Here is a 27,443-nt window from a genome sequence, read left to right on the forward strand (position 1 = left end):
AATCACCTCTTGCTCTCTCCCTAATTGATTAGAAAGTATTTCTACTTTCTTAACAGATTCAGCTAGTTCATTTTCAACAGATATACAATGTAGCTTAGTTTTCTCTAGGTCAATCAACTTATCTTCTAACACAGCATTTCTATTACTTAAAAACAGATTGTTCTCTTTAATCCTACTATTTTCTTTAGCAAGAGATTTAAGAGACACACGCAAGTGATACAATTCAGTAGACATGTCATTAAAAGCATCATTGCACTCTTCTTTAGTAAGCTGTGTTAAATCAGTAGTGATTACCTGGTTGCTTGATGAACTAACTTCATTTTCCTCAGAATCAACCATGAGAGCCAAGTTGACATATTCCACATCTTCATCCTCTTCTTCTCCATCAGCTGCCCAGTCTTTTTCTTGAGTAATGAAAGCCTTCTCCTTTTGCTTGAGCAGATCAAAATATTTCTTTTTGTAATCTACTTGGTCAAATTTCTTCTTTTCAGTAGTTGGCTTTCTGCACTCACTTGCAAAGTGTCCACTTATACCATAATTGAAACACTTGAACTTGGATTTGTCCACCATGTTCTTATGAGGTTTAGTGGCTCTATTGTTTTTCTTAAATTTCATCTTTGCAAATCTTCTGGACAGAAATGCAAGATGCTCATCAATACCATCAGAGTCATCTTGGCTGGAGTTGTCTTCATTCTCAGCAACTTGCTCCTTCCCCTTGCTTGATTCTGATTTGCTTGTGCCATCTTTGGAGTTTAATGTTGATCTCACAGTTTCTTGTCTGCATTCTTTCTCATTTTCAGCTACCAAGGCAACTGAACCTCCTTTTTTTCTTCCCTTCTCCAATACCTCATCCTGTTCCAGCTCTAGTTCATAAGTCTTCAAGATTCCATATAATCTTTCAAGAGTGAAGTCCTTATAATCTTGAGAGTTTCTCAAGGAGACAGTCATGAGTTTCCATTCCTTTGGCAAGGATCTTAAAAATATAAGATTTGAATCCTTCACCTGGTACACTCTACCATACAGCTTCAGTCCATTTAACAGCTTTTGGAATCTATTGAATGTGTCATTTAAAGATTCATTTTCTTCAAAATGAAAATACTCATACTGTTGAATGAGAAGCTGCATTTTGTTTTCTTTTACTTGTTCTGTACCTTCACACAGTAGCTGAACTGTGTCCCAAACCTCTTTGGCAGTTGTGCAATTTATCACATTATCAAACATATCATTTTCAAGACCATTAAACAAAATGTTCATAGCCTTCTTATCCTTGTGGACTTCTTCTGTGTCTTCCATTGTCCATTCTGCTCTAGGTTTTGGAATGGATTGACCAACAACAATTATGGCTGTAGCAACTGTGGCTACTTTGTGGGGAATGTGAGGACCATTCTCAATGCAGTTTACATAACCTTCATCTTGGGAGAGTAGATGAAGGTGCATTTTCACCTTCCAATGGTGATAACTGTCTTTGCCAAGAACTGGGATTTTTACTCCATATCCTTCTTACTCATCTTTGTTAGTTTCCAAGAACTTTAAACTCTTTGTGTGTCAAGAGCCTGCTCTCATACCAATTGTTATTCCTAGTGAACTAACAATGAGATTTACAAAAGGGGGTTGAATGTAAATCTCAAAACTTTTTCAAGTTTTGAGCAGTTTCAAAGGCTGTGTGTTTAAGATAAACAAGTGTGTGAATTGCTTTAAGCTAATACAGACAGATATATATTCAAGCACAAAAGTACAGAACACAACAGACCTTAAAAACTTTTCTGATGGATTTGTTGTTCCACCAGAGATGGTATTTCAGAAAATCTGTGATTCAAGAAGTTGATCACAGCTGCATCCTAGTACAAACTAGATAATTTTTCTCAAGATTTTTCTAAACAGCTCTGGAAAAATTCTATACTAATTACTAGCTGCTACTTGGTTTTTATATAACACCAAGTTTACAAGTGAAGATAAAGATAAAAAGTACAATAATAAAATAAGTTCTCCACTTGTTTCTTCTCCATTTTACTCCAGTGCATTGTTGACTATTGCCTCTTTATACTAGAGTAGAACGGCTGCTTTTTCTGATGTTCCTGAAATAGGCTACCACATCTCAGTTGTCTCTGTCAACCCATGTGCCTCTGTTTGTAGGTACAACTACCACTTGTCAACTGCTATTTAACAGAACATCCGTTGAAGCCTTCATCCGTTGATGGCTTTATCCGTTGATGTGTTAGCAGTTGAAGCTTTATCCGTTGATGCACTCATCTGTTGAAGGATGTTATCCGTTGAAGCTTTAGAGACATCCGTTGAAGCTTTGTTTCTCATCCGTTGAAGGTCTTTAAGTTATCCGTTGACACCATTTCATTTATACAAAATTACAAGGCATGAAATATTTACAATTAGCCTTCCTATCTGCATATCCTCTAGTAGTCAACATGACTTATAATTTCCCTCAACATTTAAGAATTATATCTCAAATTCAGAGACTGAAATGTGCTACAACACTAGACTTATTTCTAAGTAAAGCTACACCATCAACGGATAGCCAAAGTGGTCTTATCCGTTGAGGCTACAAACACTAGATTTCTACTTAAGTATTTTGTTAAACATATCATCAAACTAATGCACATATATTCCTAACAAGAGGTGGTGCCTCATCGAGGAGTTCGACAAGGAGATCTGATCTCCCCATACTTGTATATCATTTGTGCAGAGGGATTGAGTGGTATGATTAGGAATCATGAAAAGTGTGGATTATTACATGGGTGTAGGATCGCAAATAATGTGCCAAGTATTTCCCATTTACTTTTCGTAGATGACTGCTACTTCTTCCTTAAAGAAACAAAAGCAGAAGCACGAACATTAAGGGGCGTATTACAGAGATATGAAGCACTTTCTGGATAAGTTATAAATTATGATAAATTTGAAATTGTATTTAGTTCTAATACAGATGAAGCGGATAGGGTGGAAGTGTGTGATAATTTATCAGTGAAGCAGGCTCAAAAACCTGGGAAATATCTGGGCATGCCAATGTGTGTTTGGCAGGAATAAAGCAGAGGTTGTTGGCTTCCTTACTAATCGTGTTGAGCAAAGATTGAAGGGCTGGTATAATAAAGAGTTGTCAAGATAAGGGAAAATAATGTTATTATCATCATCAGCTCAAACATTGCCAAGTTTCTGGATGAATTTATTTTTAATTCCAGTTACCATGTGTGAGGAGATTGAAAGGAAAATGAATGCTTTCTTATGGGGGAATGGGGAAAATAGTAGAGGGGTAAAATGGATGTCCTTGAATAAAGTCTGTGTGCCAAAGAATTGTTGAGGGTTGGGGCTTAGAGAGTTAAGAAAGTTCAATTCATCTATGCTGGCTAAGCAGGGTCGGAGACTGCTTAAGGAAGCTAATCCTCTAGTTTCTGCAGTAATGAAGGCGAAGTACTATCCTAACTCGAGTTTTTAAGTGTTGAAGTAGGTTCTAACCCAAGTTATGTTTGGAGGAGTATCTTGGCATCTATGGAACTGATTAAGGCAGGGGCTCGAAGGAGAATTGGGAGTGGAAGGAATACGTGTAGTTGGGGTGAACCTTGGTTTCCAGACGTGAATAATGGGTATGTAATGACTCCAATGCATGTGCAATTACGAGGTACTAAGGTACATAGTCTAGTGCAGATGAATGAGCGTAGATGTGATCTGGATGTAATTCAGGATATATTTCAAAGTCGAGATACCAGGCTCATTAAGCATATTCCGTTGCCGTTAAATGAGAACACAAATTCATGGTATTGGATACTAGATGAAAAGGGGGAGTTTACAGTCAAGAGTGGCTATCGATGGTTGCAAGGGGAAGTTAATGATGCATAAACATTTCTGGACCAGACTATGGTCATTAAAACTACCATGTAAAGTCATTAATTTCCTATTGGCGAGTTTGTAAGTCATGTCTACCTACAGCGTATGCACTGGTAATGAAGCATGTTAAAATAAGTAATATGTGTTCCTGGTATCATTCGGAACCTGAAACTGATACTCATGTACTATTTTCATGTGACTTTGCGAAAATATTATGGCATATGACAGGAATTAATGTGATGATGCAACACTCATCTCAAGAGTCAGCTGCCAGGGTGATTAAAAGGGTGTTTGACAGTTATTCACGGGAATAATGTGTGCAAATAGGAATGGTAAGTTGGGGGATGTGGAACAGAAGGAACAAATGGGTTTGTGATAGGGAAAATGGGTCTGCTTTTAGTGTCATGGCAGCACCTAATTATTTGTTGAAAGAATGGAGGGAAGCTCGGATAAGGGATGTAGGAGGTCGAAAGGAAGGTGGAGCAAGAAAGTGGGAGAAACCGGCTGAGGGATGGTTTAAAATTAATGTGGATGCAACAGTATTTCAGGATAACATTGGATGTGGTGTGGTTATAAGGGATGCACAGGGTGAGTTCATGGGAGCTATGTGCAAGAAAGTAGAGGGGGCTTGGACACTAAGGGAAGCGGAAGCTATTGCATTAAAAGAAGCGTTATCTTGGATTTTTGAGATGGAATATGAGAAATATGTGTTTGAAACTGATTCGAAAGCAATAGCGCATGCGTGTAAGAAAGCTCCAGGTGAACCATTTTTTGGAACCATAGTGGGTGTTTGCGTCTATTTATTAAAGCACATAAATCAAGTGTTAATTCAGTTTGTGTTTAGATCTGCGAATAGTGTGGCTCGTGAATTAGCTAGAGCTACCACTACAAGAAAAAAGGCTAAAAGCCACCGATCAAAAATCGGTTGCTTTTAGCTATAAACGACCGAAATCGATGGATTTTGTTATAAAATCCACCGTTCCCCGTCGGTGACTTTTAACCTGGTCGAAATTGTGTTTAGAGGTGGAATTTATATAAATGCGACTGCATTTTCGGTTGCTTTTATTCCGGGTCAACTTTCCAGCTTTTCCCTTCAATATTTTGGTGAAAATTTGAACCTCCCTCTCTTAATTTTCGTTGAAATTTAAACTTCTCGTTTCCAGACTAAAGACACCAAAGTCGGTGGCTTTTACATGGTCAAATTTTGGGACCAAAAATGGCCAAGAGCTTGCCTAATTCTTACAAACAAAATCAGATTTAATAAAAGGCCTAAACATAAAAAATGGGAAACAAGCTTAAATAAAAAAAGTTAACAGTGCATCAAAGCTTAATTACATTCATTCCCCATAAATCTGTTAAAAACTATCACACAAATACCAAAATATTACATCAAGGTTAAGCTAAATGTTCCATAGTTTGCTTAAAAGCCCAGTACCAAAAGTGACTGACTGAATATTCAACAAAATACTACTCATACAAAGGACAATAAAACATATTCGGGTTAAGGTCCCGCTCGTCGTCCATCTCCAGTAAAAGTCTTGTATGCTCCCCTGGAACCCTTTCTAGCGTACCAGCCCACATAAACAAAATAAAGTTGGAACAATAATGAGTCTTTTATGCTCCAGTAAAATAATGAATTATAATTTGATTAACTGAAGAATTTGGAACAATCAAAAAGTTAAAGAAAGTAAATTGGCATATAAAACATAAAAAATTAGAAAAAGTAAAGCTAAATCGCCAAATCTTAAATCCTAACTGAGATTTCAAGAGAGAGAAGAAAGATTTTAATCTGATAGTCATACAAGAAGCGAAAATTGATATTCAAATCAGTAGGCTAACCTGTTTAATTCTAACCCGAGAGTACAAAAAGGTGGGAGCATCGATTTTCGCCGGATACACTTGACCCGCCATTGCTTAGCCGAGAGAGAAAGTAAATTATTGGAGCGAGATAATAGCAAAAAGATATAAAAAGAAATGTGAGTTCTTGTATATATGTACCCAGGAATTTTAAATTCGACCAATTATAGTCGTTTTTATAAATTCCACCATAGGCGGTCGCTTTTATAAAATCCACCGAAAACGGTTGCTTTTATAAATTCAACCGCTAGCAGTTGCTTTTATTAAAATGACCGTTGTATTATTTTAATTTTTTTGGTAATTACTTTAAAAGCGAGCGGATGGTCACTTTTGTTTTCTAATTTCAGGCTTTATTTTGGCGGCAATTTTCCCACCAAATCTTGAAATCTTAAAATCGACCGCCAGAAAATAGTAGGTCAATTTTGTTAATAAAAATCACCGACTAAAAGCCACCGTTAATAAAATCCACCGAATAAAAGCGACCGCTAACAAAATCCACCGGTGTCGGTCGCTTATATGCGCGATTTTTTGTCAAGTGAATTTGACCTTAAAAGCCACCGTTTTTGGTGAAATTTATAGTTGGTCACTTTTGTTTGGTCGTTTTTGCTCTTTTTTCTTGTAATGTACACATTCTATGTTACATAAAGGAGAGTGGTATGTCACTCCTCCTAATTTCCTTTCTCATGTACTGAAATTTGATTTAATTTGAATGCAAGTACGATTTCGACAAAAAAAAGAGAAATAAAAAAGCGAACCTAATAGACACAAAAAACACACATATCGACCAAGAAAAAAAGACTTAAACACCCATAAATTAGTAATTAATTCGAAAGGGTTAGAAACCACAAAAGGGTTCCAAAGCCCTCTTCATTCCTAGCTGACAAATGTTGCTTTTAATAAAAATGATTGTACGTATACGAGAATTGTTTGGCTCTTAGAAATAGAAAACAAATTATTCTAAAGCTGAAAAGAATACATGATTGCAAGCAGTTAACTATCACAAGTAACTGCTGTTTTTTGATACCTCGGTTTTTATTTTCCATATAACTACCAATTACAATAGTATAATATATCCGCATCCAACTTTTCTATAAACCCCTTTTTATGGCACGATGTTTTGCTTTACATGGAGTCATCTGTACCGTACCGTACCTTCTTCAAAAGTTGCAAGACACTGTCATCGTACAACACATTACAATACAAGGAGTTGCACCCTTTTAATTACAAAATTTAGCAAAATAAATAAAATTTAGTTACGCATTTATAAATACGAGCACAATCAATATTGAAGACTATGGCGGAACATAGAGAGGCGAGGGAGTATTTGAGATCCCTTTTGACTTTCAAAAAACAGTAAAAATAATAATTTATTCATACTTTATTATATTAGTATCATGCAAAAAAAATTATAAATATTCTGAAATTTTTAATTAGGAGGACGACATAAGTCGTAAAAAACTTCTTAATTCAAGTTTTTAACTAGGAGCACGACATAAGTTGTAAAAAATAAAAAATATATATAGAAAGATAATGGAAGCGAAGTTAGTACTTGTACCAACAATCTATTACAGTATATTTATTTCAACTTGAGGGTCGATGATGGTCATCTAAATTAGCCCCACCCCAAGTATCGATCACACAGCCAAACCCTCATCACACCTTCGATGTTCAGGGACCATTCGATATTTCAGGGACCAACTACTTCGGTTAAAGAAAAACCTACAACTTTGAAAAGGAAACAAAGTTACTGCTGTCGTGTCTTAACGTTTGATTTCAATAATTCTTAAGATTTTGAAATGTAATTTCAATATATAAGCTGGTAAAATGATCACCAGTGTGCAGGTTAATTACAAGAGACCTCAGAACACAAATGAGTTTATTAAATTATTATCAGTAAATTAAATTGAGATTTTGACAATTTAAATATAAACATATATAACTTGATCGATATTCTAAAGTTAATCGTTGAAGTTTGTTAATTTGAACTTTTTCAATTCAATTTTTTTTGTGATTTATTCGGGAAAATGCAATAATTAGTAAAAGTGATCTTCAGTTCGTCTTACATGTCAAATCTAAAACAAATCATATATTGCAATTTTTTTAAATTTTTAAACGAACCCGTGACTCTCAACCTATCTCATCCGAGTTATGTGGTGCGGTTTTAGTTAATTCAGTTTAGCGGATTAATTGATTTCTGACCAAGGTTATAATGATTATCATAAATTATTTATATTACTAGAAAATAAAATTAAATTCTTTTCACCTGAATGCATTAATAGCCTGCATATTATGATATACTACCGTAAATCCCGTGTGATGCGGTTCCCATTACTATTTTTTTTTAATTATTTCGTCATATTATAAATTTAAAATTATTTAAATATATATATAATAAAAATAAATTTATAAAAAAATAATAGGATAACATGTGATCGTAGTTTAGTAGTATAAATATATCATATCTAGTAGTTTAACAATTTAGTAGTTTAGCAGATATATAACACTATTTTTTTAATTTTTTTAATAATATTATAAGTTGTGATTGTAATTTACTTGTAGGATAAATAGACTATATGGGTAGTAATTTAATAATCTAGTAGTATAGCGGATATATTTTAAAGAGAGGATAACTATGATTTTGGTCACAGGTTCGAATTCTACGAAGGAGAATTTATGATTATGTCTTCTTAGTCGGTGCATGTCGCCTAAATGTGGTTTAACTTGGTTCACGTGATTTGCAGACTATTGCGTGAGCTCGTAGGGTTTACACAGTGCGCACTCAAAGGGTAGCGGCCGCGGGTTATCTACGATAAAAAATTAGGAAATAACTGTTGAACCAAATTATAGCCCATTCTGATTATTATAGTATAGTATAAATTAATCAACTAATAACAAACTTGCAATATCTTAATAACAAGTGCATACAAATAACTAGAAAGGGAGTAATATATATAACTACTAATCTAATATTTATTTACTGTATATATGCGATTCAGTTTGAGAGTGGATTAGTTTAAGATAAAATAGGTATCAAATTATAAATTTTAATTTATTCAATTAGGTGAATATGAATCACGAATCTCGTTTTAATTTCGATTTAAATCGAATTAAAAACTGATTAATTTTTACTGTTTTTGCATTTCAAACCCGACCATGATCACCTTATATGTTTATCATGTGTGAAAACCAACCTACAAGTTTCATATAACTATGGTATTAACTGAAGAAACAATAACATAACATTTAGTAGAGCGGTCTTTCTAATGTGTGCTCACAATAAACACTAAATTTTATGAGTTTGGTACATTTTTATTGGTGAAAAAGTGACCGTTTATAATGATAATGTACTCATTTTATGATTACCAATAAAGCAAGCAAGCAAGCAGTCATTTCCAGAGGAAACCTACAAGGTGAATCTATCAACCCCACGGACAGTATCCAAATCTTGCACTTTTCTCCATATTCTTTCAGAAGTTATTCCTTGCTAATTTTGAATTTACCCTACTCACCCCCCACCCTCTTACGTTACATCAAAATTCAAAACTTAACCCGTCGTATTTGAAGGTGATGTATACCTCCAACATTTGTAATTTTTAATGTGAGACCAAAAAAATTGGAAATCTAAACTTCACCTGCACATTCTCCCTAATTCCTTTTAAATATGTATTAATCAATAAATTAAATATAGTATATGAACATAATCTTGTATTATTAATGCAATTGTATCATATAAGAAACTCCGGAAGAAGGAAGGTCTGGCAGGCATTGAGATATGCATGCAGGAAAAGATACATCTGGTAGTATTAAATGACAGAAGGGGAGAGGAGGGAGTGTTGTGAGTCAGAAGTATGTCAGAGAGTAGTATATGTAAATTGGAGTGATATTATATAGGGTGATGGGTGAATGACGCAATGGAGAGAAAAGAGGGGTTTTACCGTTTCGCGTGCAATAGAAGCGTGTTATCTGGGTTTTCCAGTTTTTTTACTTGCCATTGCATGGTGTGTTGTATGTATCAGTATTACTGGGCTACTGCATTATTTCACCCTCTTTGGACTTTTCTTCTTATTCGCTGCTGTAGTTGCGTCATCGTAACCTACATTAATTTACTCTCTCTTTTTTTTTTCTCTTCTTCCAACTTATGACGGCACCCGACTTCTGTAATGTTTTTCTGTCCTTCCATATCAAGATCTCTGCTCTACGTTTCTAATTTTGTGGTTCGGTTTTACAGATTCAACCAACATTCCAATTTTTTTTTCCTACCTTATTCTCATTTTAAAGAATGAAACGACTATTTTCACAAAAACTCTTAACATATGTAATAGTGAATAAACAATTTATTTTTATAAGTTAAATGCAATACACAGTATCAAAAGTGACTGTCGTAAGTCACTTTTATTCCTCATATTGCATTTTATTAATGTCTCGAACTCGATTTTTTCCTAAACAAGCATAATCTTTATTAAAGATTTCATACATAATATATAATTTAACGGCGTTAGTAATTGTTCGTTTAACGAGATACAATATAATTTAAATTATTTCTTGATAAATAAATTACTTAAATTGTTAACTAGTATTCATATTAATATATGTCAAAAATAACCCTAGTGACATAATTAATGTTTTATTAATTAGATCTTATATTGTCCAAATATTAAGCCTAATTAATGTGACATGAAATCCTAATTATTTATTATTTTCGTAATTAATAAACATGATAATTAACAATTCACTAAAAATATCCCATTAAAAATATAAATCTATGAAAATTAGCCTCCAAGCTAATGAAACGTATAAGGAATATGTTACTTACGTTTTAGTACTCCAAAATTCAATCAAATGCGGATAATTGCTACTAAGTCTTAAAATCATAGTCCAATTCATGTACCTCCAACATCTATATACTGGGTATCACCCCTCCACTTAGAACTAAATTTTGGCTTAATTTTCTAAAACACAGAGATATGTAATCATCTTGTGAGAGTAAATTTAAGCCACGAAATACAAGTGCATCCATTGAATCTCGAAACTATCAAATACTAACATTAAATACGCACAATAAATACAACCTGGCGTCGTTTATAGAAGACAACATCAACCATGGAGAGCACACAAAAAATAAACAACGGGTCTTAAGAAACTCCCTACAAGAAAAAGGCCTATCTTCTATCGATCTTTTTGGCGACCGCAAAATTAATAGCTAATAATTTCTAGGTGTGACTACCATATATTCGTCGCTGAAAATCAGGTAGCGATCGACTGTAGTCGTTGAAAAACATTGTGGAGGCCTGTATTATGGAGTTGTATGACATGACCCTGAAAAATAAAAATAAAGGAAGTATATTTAGATTATTTGAAAGAAATTATCAACTGTGATATATATAATGTATATCGATTAGTCGAATAGAGAAAATAAATTTAAAATTTTGAAAGATGTGTATACTTAAAAAATCTTCGTTATATGTATGTGCAAAACTCATAAAACTACAATATATCAGTCTAGTTCAGAATGAATTTCATATATTTTCAAAGTATCTTACATTTCATTATACGTAATTGGTTATTAAACTCTTATAATTTTCTGATCAGTATTCAGATGACTGAGCAAATATCTCTGCATGGTTTAATTGTTAAAAGTTAAATTGTATATATAAATTTTTATTTTGTTGTTGATGTTTTACGTATTAGAAAATACAGTTCTCTATATTGAAAATAATTTTAATTTCTCAATAGTCAACCACGATCAAAAACTTTAGTTTATTTGTCAAAACAATATTAATATATATACTTTTAGTTAAAAGTAGTTAGCAGTAAATGACATTTATTGAAACAAAAAGAGTGATGAAACTTAAAAAACTGAGTCAATGTTATATATTACAACGATTTTGCAAACAACAAAATTGTGAAGTGCATTTCTCAGTTGTGCCTTCAGAATTGGCCTAAACCTGCAATTACGTGGGCCAACACACCTCTCGTCCACAAGGAAGCAGTTTGGGCTAAATTTAAGGTATATAGCCTATTTTAACTATTTTGTCATTTGAAGTAGGAACTCATTTTTAATGTATAGTAAAATAACTTGTAATTATATTCCCTTGGTAAAATTTATTTGCAAAAACATTACCAGTGGGCTAATGAACATGGTTCAGTCATATCTACTCTTTTATGGAAGAAGTGCGCCACTCGCACGAAAGACAACATTTACAAATATCATAAGAAAGCCATGCACAATGTTGGCGTTGACTATCCAGATCATGCAACTGAACACATGCACGCGTATAGCCTTGTGGTGGTGCACTGCGGATATATGAGAGGAGATGTGTAACAAATAGAGAGACAAAAAATAATTGAAGAAACGCAAGATTGCTTCAAGTAACGTAGCTGCAGGTGGCGAGAAGGTCAAACGTATTGTTAGGTAATGAAATACACGCAGAGGGGGGTGAATGTGTTTTTATGATTTTTTGCTTTTCTTGAAATATTTATGGTTGTGAACAAAGTAAATAATATCTTGTAGTAAGATGTGTTAACACTGAAATTAAATATGCAACAATGAATAACACATATCCTTCAAAACTCACTTAATTTTATATTAAAGTTATGAATGTTTTGCTATAAAATTTCTAGGCTCTTTATTGATAAAGAGTTTAGCTTCAATCTTGAGAGACTACAAGAATCTCCTGATCTAATTATTACAACAAACAAAGGACCAGTGTTAACTTTATATGATAGTTAACTACTGGTTTACACAGTGTACAATAAAAGATGCTATTCACTTTAGTAAACTGTCACTTATCATTTCATATTAGAAAAAATTTATCTTCCATTTCTGGCTTAGCATATCTTTGCATACTGTGTTAACTTTGATCTTCCTTTGTCAGTTAATCTTCACCCTTAATCTTGCACACTCTTCAAGCTACATTTTGTAGACTTGTCAATCCAACTGGTTGGATTGTTTGTTGATTGTTAATCTTGGATATTGAACTGGTCTGTAATTTGTACTTTGAGATTTTACCTCGAGATCTCCAGTTAGGCATATGGAGATCATGACATCTCTATAAGTATATTGACTTATCGATATCTCTAATACTCCATAGTTGATTTGTCTTGTAGAGGTCTCTGAGTTCTCTATAAGAGAATTTAGCTTGTCGAGATCTCTCATCTTCATATCTTCACTTTGAATTATCGATATCTCTGAGTTCTCTAGTGACTTATTGACTTGTCGATAACTCAGAGTTCTCTAGTGAAATTTGACTTGTCGATAACTCAGAGTTCTCTAGTAAATTTTGACTTGTCGATATCTCTGAGTTCTCTAGTGAAATTTGACTTGTCGATAACTCAGAGTTCTCTAGTAAATTTTGACTTGTCGATAACTCTGAGTTCTCTAGTGAAGAAATGACTTGTCGATATCTCCAATCTTCATCCAATCTTCATGTCTTCAATTTGACTTGTCGATATCTCTGAGTTCTCTAGTAGCTTTCCTGAGTTCTCTATAAGTCATTCTGGAGTTCTCGAATGACTTCTCTATAACACTAAATCTGTGACTTGTAGAGATCTTGACTTAAAAACATTTTTCTCAAAACAGATTTATTCAACTCCAAGCTTCTTCATAATTCTTTCGAGGCATGATCTTCTTGATCTTCTTCCAGATAGAATTCTTAGGCTTGATACTATTTACAGAAAAAGACTCCAGTCTACTCTTTAACATTTTTACAGATTTTAAATATTACAATACAAAATGCAAACTAAGATAATAATACAACTTACTTAGGGTTGTCAATTTGACTTAGTCTTGTTATTGTACATGCATGTATTGCACAACAATCTCCCCCAATTTATGAGAAGATTGCTTAACACAAATTCATGCCTGTTAACAAGACTAACCCCAAGCTATAATGGAAAATAAAATTAATACATAAAAATTGACACAATTACAGCTTTTATATATTAGGAGATTTATAGAGTTCAAATAGTTACAAGCATCAGGTAAACACTGTTTTTGCTTTAGCTTCTTTTTAAATGAGATCCTTTAAGTAATAAAAAATTTCAAGTTCTTCTATAATAGGTGTCCCACTTAGAGCTTCTGCAAGTTTGATTCTGTCTTCCTTTGGATAACCACTATCTAGTAAATCAATTTTAAATCTTGAGAATTTTCCAGCTTTAATGTTTAAAACTTTCCATCCTTAGTGATTCTGTTCATTCCCTTTGCCTTAAGTTCTTCTGATATTTTTATGAACATTTCAATTTCCTCATCATACTTCCCTATCCTTTCTTCATATTCAGCCTCATTTTTTTTCTTTTTTCTTCCCTTTCAATCAACCATTCATCCAAAATTGATCTCCATACTCTTGTAGCAGTATCCTTATCTTTTAGCAAGCTTATCACCCTCTTGATTGCAGTGGGAGAGAGAGTCCATTAAAGTACAGCCAAGAAATGTGAAGGACCCATCTTCATAGTAAATTCTAACTTCCCTTAGAGATACAACCCAGACTCTAACTATTTCCTCAGCTAGTTGTTGAAAATAATCTTCATCTGAGATGCACCAATTTAAAGGTATAAAGTCACTTTGCTTGAAACAGTTCCAGATGGCCCTTTCAGTAACTTGTACTTTTTCAGCATCCTTAGTCTTCATAGGCTTCATCCTAACAGTTTTGTAGTGAATTTTGAGTGAAGGCTTGTCAAAAGGTAAGTTTGTGATTTTCTTGAGAGATGTTTGGTTTAAGGTGATTGGTGTTTTTAGGAAGGTGTTTGCAGTTTGTTTGTATAGAAACTTTGGCTTAGAGGTTAGAGGTGGTTTGATGATTGAGGTTGTTGGCTTTGAAGGTTGAGCTAGAGTTGTTTGGATTTTTAGGGTTTTTTGTGGTTCTGAGCCATCATGTCTTTGTTTGCTCCTCCTTTCTCCTCTCCTTTTATTTTCACCATCCTTCTTTTCATCCTCCTTCTTTTCCCCTTGACTTTTGTCATTGCTTCCAATTACTTTAGAAGCTTAACTTGGATTTGAGCCAGAAGAATTTTGTTTGTCATCCTTCTGCTCATCATCATCCTTGTCTTTTCTTAGATTTTATTGAGTATTTGGCAGCATGGTGTCAGGATTTAAGAGATATATATCCAAAATCTTTATCATCCCAACATCCTTATGCTTCTTGTTCCTTTTGTACTTTAAATCAGACTGCAAGGTCATGATCAACCTCATGTTTGATCTGACACAATGTTTAGGAACAAGAAGATGTCTGGCTTATTTGGTTGTTGGAAAGACATAAACTACTCCTTGATTTGGATATAGATAGGCTTCTGGAAAAGCTGTTATATGTGCCTTTTTGAGCTCTTGGAGAAGTTGAGTGTCTTCTGGAATAACTGGATTCACTCTGTCAATCATTACATCCAGTTCAGATGCTCTTAAAGTTTAAAGATTTTTGAGAGTCACTTGAAGACACCTATCCACACCACCATCATTTATGTTCATGACAATTCTTCTCCAAAAAGTTATCAATTTTCACCACCACTGCCCTTATGAAGTTGATGTTCTTGGTCAAAGCTTTCTTGCAGGTCACATAGTTGTTTTGAAGAGACACTCTTAGTGCTGCAAGAAGGTCATTGAATTCCTGATCTTGATTGGGTCCTTCTGCAGCCCTTTGAAGTCTTTCCTTTCCAACATCAATTTGAGTACTTGAGTTTTGACCAACCTGAATAAGCTCTTTAGATTTTTCCCTAGCATCCCTAGACTGTTGAATCCTAGCCTCAATCTCCCCCTTAGTCTTGGTGACAGGCATGAAGAGGGGAGTTGGTAACTCTGGCCTTATTTGTTAAGGTAAAAAGGGTAGTGGTATGTTGAGCTTCCCCATAATGGCCCCAAAGCAACAGAATTCTGCATTTGAAGATGTTTATGAGAGTCCACCAGGGTCTGGATATCTGATTGTTGACTCTTGACTAGAGAAGTCAAGGCTTGGACTTGTGCATTGAGAGAAATATTAGAGGTCTGCAAGGCTGAGAATTTTTGTTGAAGAGATTGGATTTGAAGATTTGTAGAGGTTGAGCCAGGCTTATGAGAGCTTATAGATGACGAGGAGCCAAAAGTTGCTTCCACGTCTTGTTTGATGCCATCAATAAGCAAGACAAAAGGCTCATATTTGCTCTGGTGAAGCTGTTCCAGTTTGACCTTTGAGTCATTTGTATTGGTGATTTGCTTTTGGACTACTTCATGAAGAGCAATGAAGGATTGTTTTAGATTTTTGACCTCTTTTTTAATGGTAGTCAGATCCATCCTTGTCATTTGATCAGCAAAATGCTTGAACTTGGAGGAAATATGGACTTGAGATGGTATGATCTCATCCATTTTCTCCTTCACCAGCTTCCTCATCTTGTCTTCATGACCAGTCAGCTTGAGTTCTAGAGCTTTACCAAATAGATGAAAAGCCTTGAGTTGAGCTTTGTAGACCTCAGTGACTGCATTCATAGACATCCTGTGGAGTCAAGACCTTGGCATTGCTTCCAAGAATAGTGACATATTCATCCCTAAACCTAGCCAAGACTTGATCCATCTCCAATATAAAGTCTTGAGATAGCCATGCATCCACATTCCCATCTTGTTCTGTATCATTCACTATCTTCTCCTTCTGTTTTTAAACATCTTCATTGTATGTCATCATAATGGCTTGATAGTCTTGATTGCTCATGTCTGATGTGAGTAGATGATGTGAGATGTTTGCTAATCCAGAAATCTGCTTAACAAGAAGATCATCCACAGATGTAGGTTGAGAGTCAGATGTTTGTAGCCATTGAGAGAGAAGGTGTTGTTGTTGAGGTTGTGAGGTAGAGGGTTGATCGGAACCACCTGTGACAGAAGTCACAGATTTACTCACAGATTGCTCTGTGGTAATGATAAGTTGTTGTTCTTCACATGTAGTGGGAACCTCTAATTGAATTGGAGGGTATTTGATTGGGTTACTGTCACGTGCACCAGTCTCAAACCCTTGTGCTTCTTGCAAACCACTGTCACATGAATGTGATAAACTTGCCTCTCCCATAACAGGGTCATTGGTAATTGCACTCCTAGCATCAATGGCTAATGCAATTTCTGCTAGGGTTTTGAGGGGGGTTGTCCTACATGAGGAACCTCCAATTGAATTGGAGAGGATTTAGATATCTCCCTCTCAGGAGTACTACCCTCAAACCTAACAGTCTATGAAGACTGATTTGCATATGAAGGTGCATTTGTGACATCCATGGGGTCTTCAGTAAAAACTGATGAATCTTCCATGATTTTGATGGTGTCATCAAGGTCTACCCCAGCTAGTAGCCTCTCAACATTTGATTGTGGTGTATGGGTGGTGAGCAAGGTTTCTTGACCCAAGTCACTTGATTTAGCTTCCACTTGAGAAATGGATTCAAGTGTTGTAGGAGAGGATGAAATTTGTGAGTTTAAGATTTGTTGCTCAGAATTGAGTGTTGGCAGCTCCCCCTGAATGAATGAGAGAGTTTTAATAGATTTGCTCTCACAGTGTTTGCCATCCTTATTTCTCCTACCATATGAATGCTCTTTTTAATAGACACATCATATTGAGAGGATGTATCTAAAGTCTATTTATTCCCCATTTTTACAACTACATCCTTTTGGGAGGATACATAGGTGGCTTGAGTGGCCAGCTCAGATTTCTTATTCTTCTTTGTCCTCTTGACCAAGGGTGACTCAGCTTTTGTTTGTTCCTCACCACTATTATGCATAACATTCAAGGTTATCTTCTTTCTCTTATTTTTACTCACTTCACCCTTTTGAGAGGATGAAGTTGTTGGTTTCCTAGATGTTATTGGTTGTGAAGGAATAGGCTCAACATGGGTATGTTCATGTAGGTGTGCCTATGTTTGTACTTCCACAGGCTTAGGAACCATTATTGCACTAGGTTGACTTGCACGGGTTCTCATGTCTAACATAGAATAAGGGTAGGTCTTAAATCTTCCAATCATGAAATGTGTTAACTTAAGACTCACTGGAACCTTATTCTTAGTAAGAAGTTATCCAAATAAAATTTTGGATACTTGCTTACAGTTGCCAATTAGTGACCTATTTACTCCTTCAAACATATGTATGTCCTTAACTTTATGGTTTAAAGCTGACATAATGAATCTAGATAAAAAAAATTCCTTACCTCTTGACTCAAATGACATTGTTAGCCTGGTGCTCAATTCCTCCAGTAAGTAGTGTCCTACATTGATCTATTTGTTGTGGGCCATTGAATAGACCAGCTTCTGGACAACACTTGATATGTTGTCAAATCCTGATTTCCTACAGGTGAAGGCCCTTATCACTGAGTCAAAAAAAGGACCATTCCCTCCTTAAATGCTTCTTGATCATGCTGGACAGATTGATCTTCTAAGAATAATTGATGAAGTCTGTGACTTCATACAGCTCATCCTGAGTTGGAGCCTCCACCAACTTGTCAGTAGGAATGCCCAATGCCAGATTGACATTATTTTCAGAGATCTCCACCTGTTGTTCCTTGATTGTGCAGTTTATTACAATTGTTGCAGCTTGGTTCTCATGCACAATTGTCCTTGTTGTAGCTGTGTTCCAAAAGTCCCCTAACACATCCAAGTACAACACATGATTATAAGTGAGAGCCCCTATAAAGTAGGTCTCGGACAGGAACTTGACAAAACATTGGAAGATTTCAGGTGCTTGGTTTGCATCTAAAAATGCAAGAAAGTTAGTCTCCTTGGGGATGAAGGGAACAATATTGTTGGCTTCCATTGTTATGAGTATGAAGTTTAGTGGGTAAGAAAAATTACTGAGAAAGGAGTGGAAACGAGAGAGAAATCGGTTTTGGATTGAAAATCTAGGTCACTTGAGTTCTCAAAAGATGTAAGTATGTATATGTATCGAGATGTCTGGGTATTTACAGTAAAAACAAATGACTTATCGAGAAGTCAAAAATAGATGTTTGGGTTATACTTATCAAGAAGTCAATTTGAAAAAATGAATTACATACCGAGAAGTCATTTTAAATTACTCTTTTAGAGAACTAAAAATTAACTTATCGAAATGTCAAATAAATACCCAGTTTTTTCAGAAATGGATTGAATTTGATTCCAATTTTTATTTGAATATATTCAAAATAAAATTAGAATAATTTTGCCAAAAGTATTTTACCAAAATAATTTATTGAATTAAATTATTTTAGTTCTGAGTTATCTATAAGTCTAAAAAGATAGTTGTAGAGAACTCTGTAAGTTTACACTTATAGAGAACTCTACAATGACTTATCGATAAGTCATAATAATGCTTATCGAGAATTCACTCGAGAAGTCAGTAAATTGACTTATCGAGAACTCACTCGAGAAGTCTTAAAATGACTTGTCGATAAGTCACTTAGACTTATCGAGAACTCAGTTATCTATATACTTTTGATCAATTTGATTCTGCCTTGTGTTAATTTTACATACTAAGGATGTAAATTTACAGCTAGGCAGTTTTCTTAGAATTTTGAAAAATTCCAAGCTGAATTTTTATTTTTGAAAAATAAATATATAGAGATTTCTGAAATATTTATTATTCATATTTCAGTTAATTTCAAATTAAATCAAATTAATTTTGATTTACTAGAAATTAATCTGTTACAACACATTAACTGAGTTCTTGCCTTAGGATGAAGAATTAAGCATTCCAATTTCACCTACAAGTCTAGTAAAGTTTGCTTCATCCAAAGGTTTAGTAAAAATGTCAGCTAATTATTTTTCTGTTGGAACAAAGATGAGCTCAATAGCACCATTTGTAGCATTTTCTCTAATAAAATGGTACCTTACATCAATGTGCTTTGTTCTAGAATGATTAACTGGATTAGCCACTAGAGATATAACACTAGTATTGTCACACATAATTAGAATTTTGTGTAACACTAGGCCATAGTCCATTAGCTGATTTCTAATCCAAAGCACTTGAGCACAACAACTTCCTGCAGATATGTATATAGCCTCTTCTGTAGAAGTTGACACAGATTATTGTTTCTTGCTATACCAGGATACAAGTCTTTGTCCAAGAAACTGACAGCTTCCACTAGTGCTCTTTCTGTCAACCCTGCATCCAACAAATCTGCATCTGTGTAGCCAACAGCTTCAAAACCAGTTCCCTTAGGATACCACAATCCCAAGTTTGGAGTCCCCTTCAAGTATCTGAAAATCCTCTTTACAGCCATCAAATGTAATTCTTTTGGATTGGCTTGAAATCTTGCCACAGACATGTAGCAAACATGATGTTTGGTCTACTTGTAGTTAAGTAAAGCAATGATCCAATCATCCCTCTATAGCTTGAAATATCTACACTTTTCCCCTTTTTATCTCTATCCAACATTGTTGTTGTAGACATAGGTGTAAATGTAGGTGAACAATCAACCATACCAAACTTCTTCAATAAATCTTTGGCATACTTAATTTGGCTGATGAAGATTCTATCACTTCTTTAAATGACTTGTATTCCAAGAAAGTAACTTAATTCCCCCATTATACTCATTTCATATTCACTATGCAAAAGCCTGGGGAATCTTTGGCAAAACTTTTCATTTGTAGAGCCAAAGATGATATCATCCACATAAATTTGAACAAGGATCATATCATCACCATGTTTCTTGTAAAAGAGAGTTTTGTCTATAGTCCCTCTAGTAAAATCATGCTTAAGTAGGAATTTTGACAATGTATCATACCAAGCTTTAGGTGCCTTCTTTAGTCCATATAGAGCCTTGAGTAGCTTGTACATAAAATCTGGAAATTCTGGATCTTCAAAGCCAGGTGGTTGTTGCACATAAACCTCTTCTTCTAGCTCACCATTTAGGAAGGCACTTTTGACATCCATTTTATACACTTTAAAATTTGAATGTGCAGCAAATGCTAGAAAAATCATTATTACTTCAAGTCTTGCAACTGGAGCAAAAGTTTCATCATAATCAAATCATTCTTCTTGTGAGTAGCCTATAGCAACCAATCTTGCCTTCTTTCTGGTAACTATACCATTTTCATCCATCTTGTTCCTGAACACCCATTTTGTTCCAATTATACTTCTGTTCTTTGGTGCAGGAACTAACTCCCAAACTTTGTTCCTTTCAAACTAATTCAACTCTTCCTGCATGGCAGATATCCAATAAGGATCCATTAGAGCTTCTTCAGTTTTCTTAGGTTCTACTTGAGACAGAAAGCATGCATGTATGCATTCATTAGCAGTTGCACTTCTAGTTCTCACACCAGCAGTAGGATCACCAATAATTGCTTCTTTAGTGTGACTTCTATCCCACTTCCTTGTGTGAGTTTATTGACTTGTGCCTTCATCATTTTCTTCATCATTGGTATGACTTGTAGATCCTTCTTCTCTTTTTCCCCCTGAGTTTGTGCTGTGAAATTCAGGTGTTTGAGATGAGCTTTCATTCCATGATTTTCCTATTCAGTAGTCTCTTCATTCATCATCTGTTGTGCATTAACTTCATCTTCTCCATCATAATCACTATCAATGTTGAGGTTTTCAAATGCAAGGACTTTAGCTTCATGATCATCAAAACATTCCAAGCCTGGATACTTGTCATCATCAAAAGTCACATATGTGCTTTCCATAATCTTCTTTTGATCAATCACATAGACCTTGTAGGAAGTTCTCTCCAATGAATATCTCAGAAAAATTGCTTCAAAAACCTTTGAGTCAAATTTCCCACATATTTAGAGTTGTCTTTTAAAATATAACACTTACTTCCAAACACATGAATATGCTTTACAATAGGCTTTCTCTTAGACTTGATTGAGTAAGGTGATTTTCCATGGGCCTTGTTAATGAAATATCTGTTTTGAGTATAGCATGCAGTGTTAACAGCTTCTTCCCAAAAACTTGTTAGCAACTTGGCATCTTGCAGCATTGTTCTAGTAGCTTCAACTAATAATCTGTTCTTTCTTTTAACTCCTCCATTTTGTTGAGATGTTCTAGCATCTGAGAATTCTTGAACAATGCCTTTACTTTTGCATAATTCACTCAATATTGTATTCCTGAATTCTGTTCAATTATCACTTCTCAATCTCTTTACACAATTTTGATGTGTGGAGTCTCATCTTTAGAGTGCATGAACTCTACCCAAGTGTATCTTGAGAAATCATCCACCATCACAAGTGCATATTTGTTCCTTGAAATTGATAAGACATTTACTGGCCCAAACAAGTCCATGTGAATAAGATGCAATGGTACACTTATAGAATTCACATTTTTTGACTTGTAACTTGATCTTTTCATTTTTCCTTTCTGAAAGGCTTCACAAACTTCAACTTGAGCAAACTCCATATTAGGCATGTCTCTTACTAATTCCTTTTTGACCAAGGTGTTAATTGCCTTGAAATTCAAGTGAGACAACTTTCTATGCTAAAGCTTGCTTTGTTCTTCTGATGCCTTGGCGTAGAAATAAAATGTTCCTTCCTTATTTGTTGAGTCCAAGTCTGCAACAAATAAGCTTTCTTTTCTTTCTCCTTCCAGAGCAACTTCACCAATTTTCTTGCTGATAAAAGTGCATTCTTCTTTGTTGAATAAGACTTCAAAACCTTTGTCTGCAAATTGGCTAACACTCAGAGGATTCACTTCTAGACCAGCTACCAGTGCTACCTTATCAATGACAATATTTCTAGAACCAATCTTGCCATATCCCATTATGAATCCTTTGTTATTGTCTCCAAAGGTCACCAAAGGGCCAGCCTTCTCCTCAAACTGTGATAACAGGGCCTTATCGCTTGTCATATGTTTGGAACATCCACTGTCTATGATCCATATGACCTTCTTCATTTTTTCCTGCACACGATAAGTAAGTGTGTTTAGCAACCCAAGTGGTGTTGGGCACTTTCTTCTTGTTAACTGATTTAGCAGAAGTAAAATGAGTTGTTTCAGATAAAATAAAATTCAATGATTGTTTGCATTTTCCCTATCTGTTGTAGACCCCATTTTTGTTTCTTTAAGGTTTACACTCAGCTTTTGGCAACTTTTCATTACTTTCAAGTTGCAAGGGATGCAATCAAACTTGTCACATAATGAGTAGGGATCATTTGCATTTACTTCATTGTATTTGCTCCTTCAACTGGCTTGCTAACAACCTTTTTACAAAGGTGAGTTAGGTGATTCACAGAGCCACATTTCTCACATTTCTTTCTTGGAGCATAAGCAAAATTGTTGCTTTTGTTTATCCCAATTTTCCCATTTCTATTTTTCTTCTTCTTTCTTGCATCTTCAGTTTTGGTTTCTTTGACAGGTGTCTTGGAGCCTTGGTTGTCTATGAGCTTCTCTTCAGCTTTGGTAGATTGAGTTGCTTCTGCATTTTTCTTCTCATAATCTTTATCAGCAATTTCTTGCTTGATAATCAACTCTTCTTCACTGAAGTTAACTTCACATGCCTTGAACATAAGTGAAACAACCTTTTCAGCATTGCTGGAACATTTTCATTTTCTGTTGCCTTTTCTTTGTCACCTATATTTTTCTTCTTGCTGTTCAAGGCATCATAATCAAGACCAATAGCAATATTTGCACATGGCTTGTTTTTCTCATGTTATTGTCCAACCAACTCAAATGCATTCTTAAAGGACTTCAACTTTACTTCATTCTTTTCCAGCTTCTCCCTTAACACTGCTTCAATCTCACCTACATACTTGAGCTTGTTCTTCAGATATGCATTCTCTTGTCTTACAGCTTCAAGCTCTACCAGCAACAATTCAACTTCTTATTTCTTATTTTCAAACTTCTCATTTATTTTTTTCAGTTTGCTAACCTCTTCATTTGCAGCAACCATACTTGTATGAATGTGAAACATTTTTGTGCTCATCTTCTCTACAGTTTCCTTATATTGACTCACATTTAAATCAATGGTGGTGAGAGTTGGTACCTGCGATTTTGATGAGGATGATTCTCCTTGCTCCAAGGCCATTAGTGCATAATTTGTAACTTCCTCATCTTCATCATTATCAGAGTCATCCCAACTTTTTCCCTTTGCAATATAAGCTTTGCTTTGTTGTTTCTTCAAATTAGCTTCACACTTTGCTTTCAATTCAAGATAAGCTTTATCTTTCTTTGCTTTCTTGGGGATCCTGCATTCTGTAGCAAAATGGCCTAGTTCATCACAGTTGTAGCACCTTATGTTGGATATATTTGAGATGTCATGTCTAATATGTTTCATGTTTAGTTTTCAGATCTTAACAAATAGGAAATATCAGTTCTTACTGGAATTAGGACTTACTGGAAGTCAGGACTTAGATTATCAGAAGATAATATCATAAGATGGATATCAGAACTTAAGTACTGGAGGACTAACATTTAAGGAAGGAAGCTGATTTACAGGAAAGAAGATCGAGACTAATACAGAAGAAGATATGAATGGAAAGAGTTAGAGGACTAGAAGAATTGTATAAGATATCTGATTGATATATTTTAGGAGACAGAATTATATTCCATATCAATTAGAAGTTATCTTGTAACTGTGTGTCTATATAAACACAGACATAGGTTTACACTATATGTGTTACGATCATCGAGAAGATCATACATTATAACATAGAAGCTCTCGTGATATTTGTTCATCACTGAGAGAGAACAGTTCCATTGTAACAGAGTTTATTATATCGAATACATCTGTTTTCTGTTACTTGTGTTCTAAATCGATTTGATTGTATTCTACACTATATTCAACCCCCTTATATAGTGTTGTGTGACCTAACAAGTGGTATCAGATCCTATCTGTTAACACACATACAGTAAAGATCCAAAACAATCATGTCTGAAGAAGCAGAAAATCCAACCAAGCCCGCCAAAACTGAAGAAACTCCAAAGACTCAAACCCACAGTCGATATGAGACTATCAGGGTTCCCATGCTGAGACCTTCTGAGTATCCCATATGGAAAGTGAAGATGGCTATGTTTCTGGAAGCTACAAATCCAGAATACCTTGACAGAATTTATGAAGTACCGCATAAGCCAACCAAGCTCTCTATTGTAGTTGCGGATCAGCCAGCAAAGACCATACCAAAGGAGAAAAGTGAATACACAACTGAAGATATCTCATCTATTGCCAAGGATGCAAAGGTAAGGCATTTGCTGTATAGTGCCATTGATAATGTCATGTCAAACAGGGTAATTCAATGCAAGACTACAAAGGAGATATGGGATGCTTTGGAAACAAGGTGTCAGGGAACTGATGCAATCAAGAAAAACAGGAGGACTATACTTACTCAAGAGTATGAGCACTTTGACTCAAAAAGTGATGAGTCAGTAACTGACTTATATGACAGGTTTGTCAAACTCTTGAATGATCTATCACTGGTGGACATGGAATATGATATTGAAGATTCAAATCTAAAATTCCTTTTAGCTCTTCCTGAAAGTTGGGATTTGAAAGCTACTATTATAAAAGACAACTATGCTCTTGATGAAACTACTCTTGATGAAATTTATGGTATGCTCAAGACTTATGAACTTGAGATGGATCAAAGAAGCAAGAGACATGGGAGAAATGTTGGATTTTAATCGCAGCGGGGGCATGGAAAAACACTTTTACACATATAAAATCCAAATAAAACCATATAAATCGTGAATAAAAATTTGAGGGATCGAATCTAACCTTTTAAAATAATTCAAAGACAACGATCAGAGATCCTTAGCAGTTGCTCCTCAAGTGTGAAGCACTCCACCGGTATCCACCAAGAAAACGATGTTAAGGAGGAGAAGGGAGGTGGAGAGAATTGGGTTTTCCAAACTTTTTGGGTTTTGTGTGGGTTAGAATAAAATTAGGGTCTATAATAGTGTATTTATAGGCAAAATTTTCAGCTAAAATTTTCCCATAAATATTATTATTATTATCCCATTTATTATTCTTATTAATAATTAAAACACCTTTGAATCATTAATCCTTTTTCTAAACACTTTAGAAATAATTCTCTCTCTTGATTTAATTTCCAAAAATTAAATCCTTTAATTAATAATATTAAGAACTTTTCTTAATTAATTTATAATCAATTAAATGTCATTTAATCAATTATTAAATTTTCCAATTAATTATTTATTTCATAAATAAATAATTATTAGCCATTATTAATTAATTCCTCCACCATTAAATCATTCTCTTTTTATGGTGTGACCCTGTAGGTTCAATATTAAGCCGGTAGTAGAAATAAATAATAATAAAACTATTTTATCATTATTTATATAAATTCTCTAATTTATTAAATATGATTAATTAATTAATCACATTTATTCTACATCGTGAGGGATACTTCTCAGCATATCGCGACTATCCGGATAATATGAATTCACTGCTTAGAATACCAAGAACCTATTCAGTGAATAGTTACCGTACAATAAACTCCTTCTACCCTACAATGTCCCGATTAAATACAAGGCATGGATCTCGTGTCAAGCCTATCTAATTCAATCACTTGCTTACCATTTACTATGCGTAGTTCTATGCAAATTAGAAACTCCTTTCTAATTTTATTCACTCTGGTCAGAGATTCCTGAACTAGCATAAGTGGATCAGCCTTGAACATTCGCTTCCTTCACTGGAAGGGGTAGATCCTTTATTGATCATACACTATCTTCGTGTACAAATTCCTATACCCAGAAGAGCCCTAATAATTGTCCCTGGAGACTAAGAACTAAACCAAAGCATAGTTCAGTGTACACAAGATGACTATGATGACCTCAAGTCTAAGGATACTTGTACAACTATCACTAGGTGAACAACTGCTGACACGTGAGTGAACTCCGTCAGTTGTTCAGCTGTGCGAGTCATGTTCAGTGAACTTATTCTATAATAAGCACCTACATACTAGCTATAGTGTCACCACACAAATGTCTATGAGAACAGACATCCTTCATAATGAAGCAAGCATAGTATGTACCGATCTTTGCGGATTATTAATTACCAGTTAGTAATCCTATGACCAGGAACTATTTAAGTTTAGAGTTATCATCTTTTTAGGTCTCACTATTATGATCTCATCATAATCCATAAAAAGCTTTACTCTAAACTATGGTATATCTTATTTAAACACTTAAATAGATAAAGCCCGTAATAAAAACAAAACAAGTCTTTATTAATATCAATGAAATCAAAACATATTACATAAAAGTTATTCCTAAATCCTAATACATGGTTGGACTTAGGACATATTCCTTTCAATCTCCCACTTGTACTAAAGCCAATCACTCTGGTATCTAATACCCATCTCATCTTTATGACGATCAAAGTGACTTTCAAAAAGTAGCTTTGTGAGTGGGTCTGCTATATTGTTATGTGTGTCAACTCTATTTCAATACAATACAAGAAATGTTATCGCGCTCCCACTAACCCTTTTGTAGACCCATGGTTCATCTTCGTTTTTGATAAAATCAAACTCTTTGATTGTCTCATCAAAATGAATGTTCCATCTTTCGAGAAGCCTGCTTTAAACCACATATGGTTCGCAGCAGCTTACCCACTAGGTTTTCATTTCCCTTGAAAAGAAAACCATCTGGCCATATGCCAGATGTCATAGTCGTAGTAAGCAGCAATCGCAAGCAAAATCCGAATTGATTTTAACAGGGCTACAGGTAAAAGGTTTCATCAAAGTCAATCCATTGCCTTTGTTTGAATCCTTTTCCCAAAAGCCTGGCCTTAAAGGTCTCCACCTGGCCATCTTCTATAATCTATCTTTTGTATACCGTATACATAGATTCCATTCTGGATTTCATGGCACTATGCCATTTCTCTAAGTCAACACTACTTATAGCCTCA

The 27,443-nt window shown here is 34.7% G+C and overlaps 2 protein-coding genes across 2 annotated transcripts; both read left to right on the forward strand.

Moving 5' to 3' along the window:
* The first annotated feature begins 3,495 nt into the window (after nucleotides 1-3,495).
* LOC141703447 (uncharacterized) lies at nucleotides 3,496-3,843 on the forward strand. Its single transcript, XM_074506976.1, has one exon. The coding sequence runs from the start codon at nucleotides 3,496-3,498 to the stop codon at nucleotides 3,841-3,843; it is 348 nt and encodes a 115-aa protein (XP_074363077.1).
* A 317-nt stretch (nucleotides 3,844-4,160) lies between these two features.
* On the forward strand, nucleotides 4,161-4,766 carry LOC141703448 (uncharacterized). The gene has a single exon (XM_074506977.1). It carries the CDS (start codon nucleotides 4,161-4,163, stop codon nucleotides 4,764-4,766), a length of 606 nt encoding a protein of 201 aa, XP_074363078.1.
* Nucleotides 4,767-27,443: the final 22,677 nt, after the last annotated feature.

The sequence above is a fragment of the Apium graveolens genome, unplaced genomic scaffold (assembly GCF_009905375.1).
Source record: "Apium graveolens cultivar Ventura unplaced genomic scaffold, ASM990537v1 ctg6656, whole genome shotgun sequence".
Classification (NCBI taxonomy): domain Eukaryota; kingdom Viridiplantae; phylum Streptophyta; class Magnoliopsida; order Apiales; family Apiaceae; genus Apium; species Apium graveolens.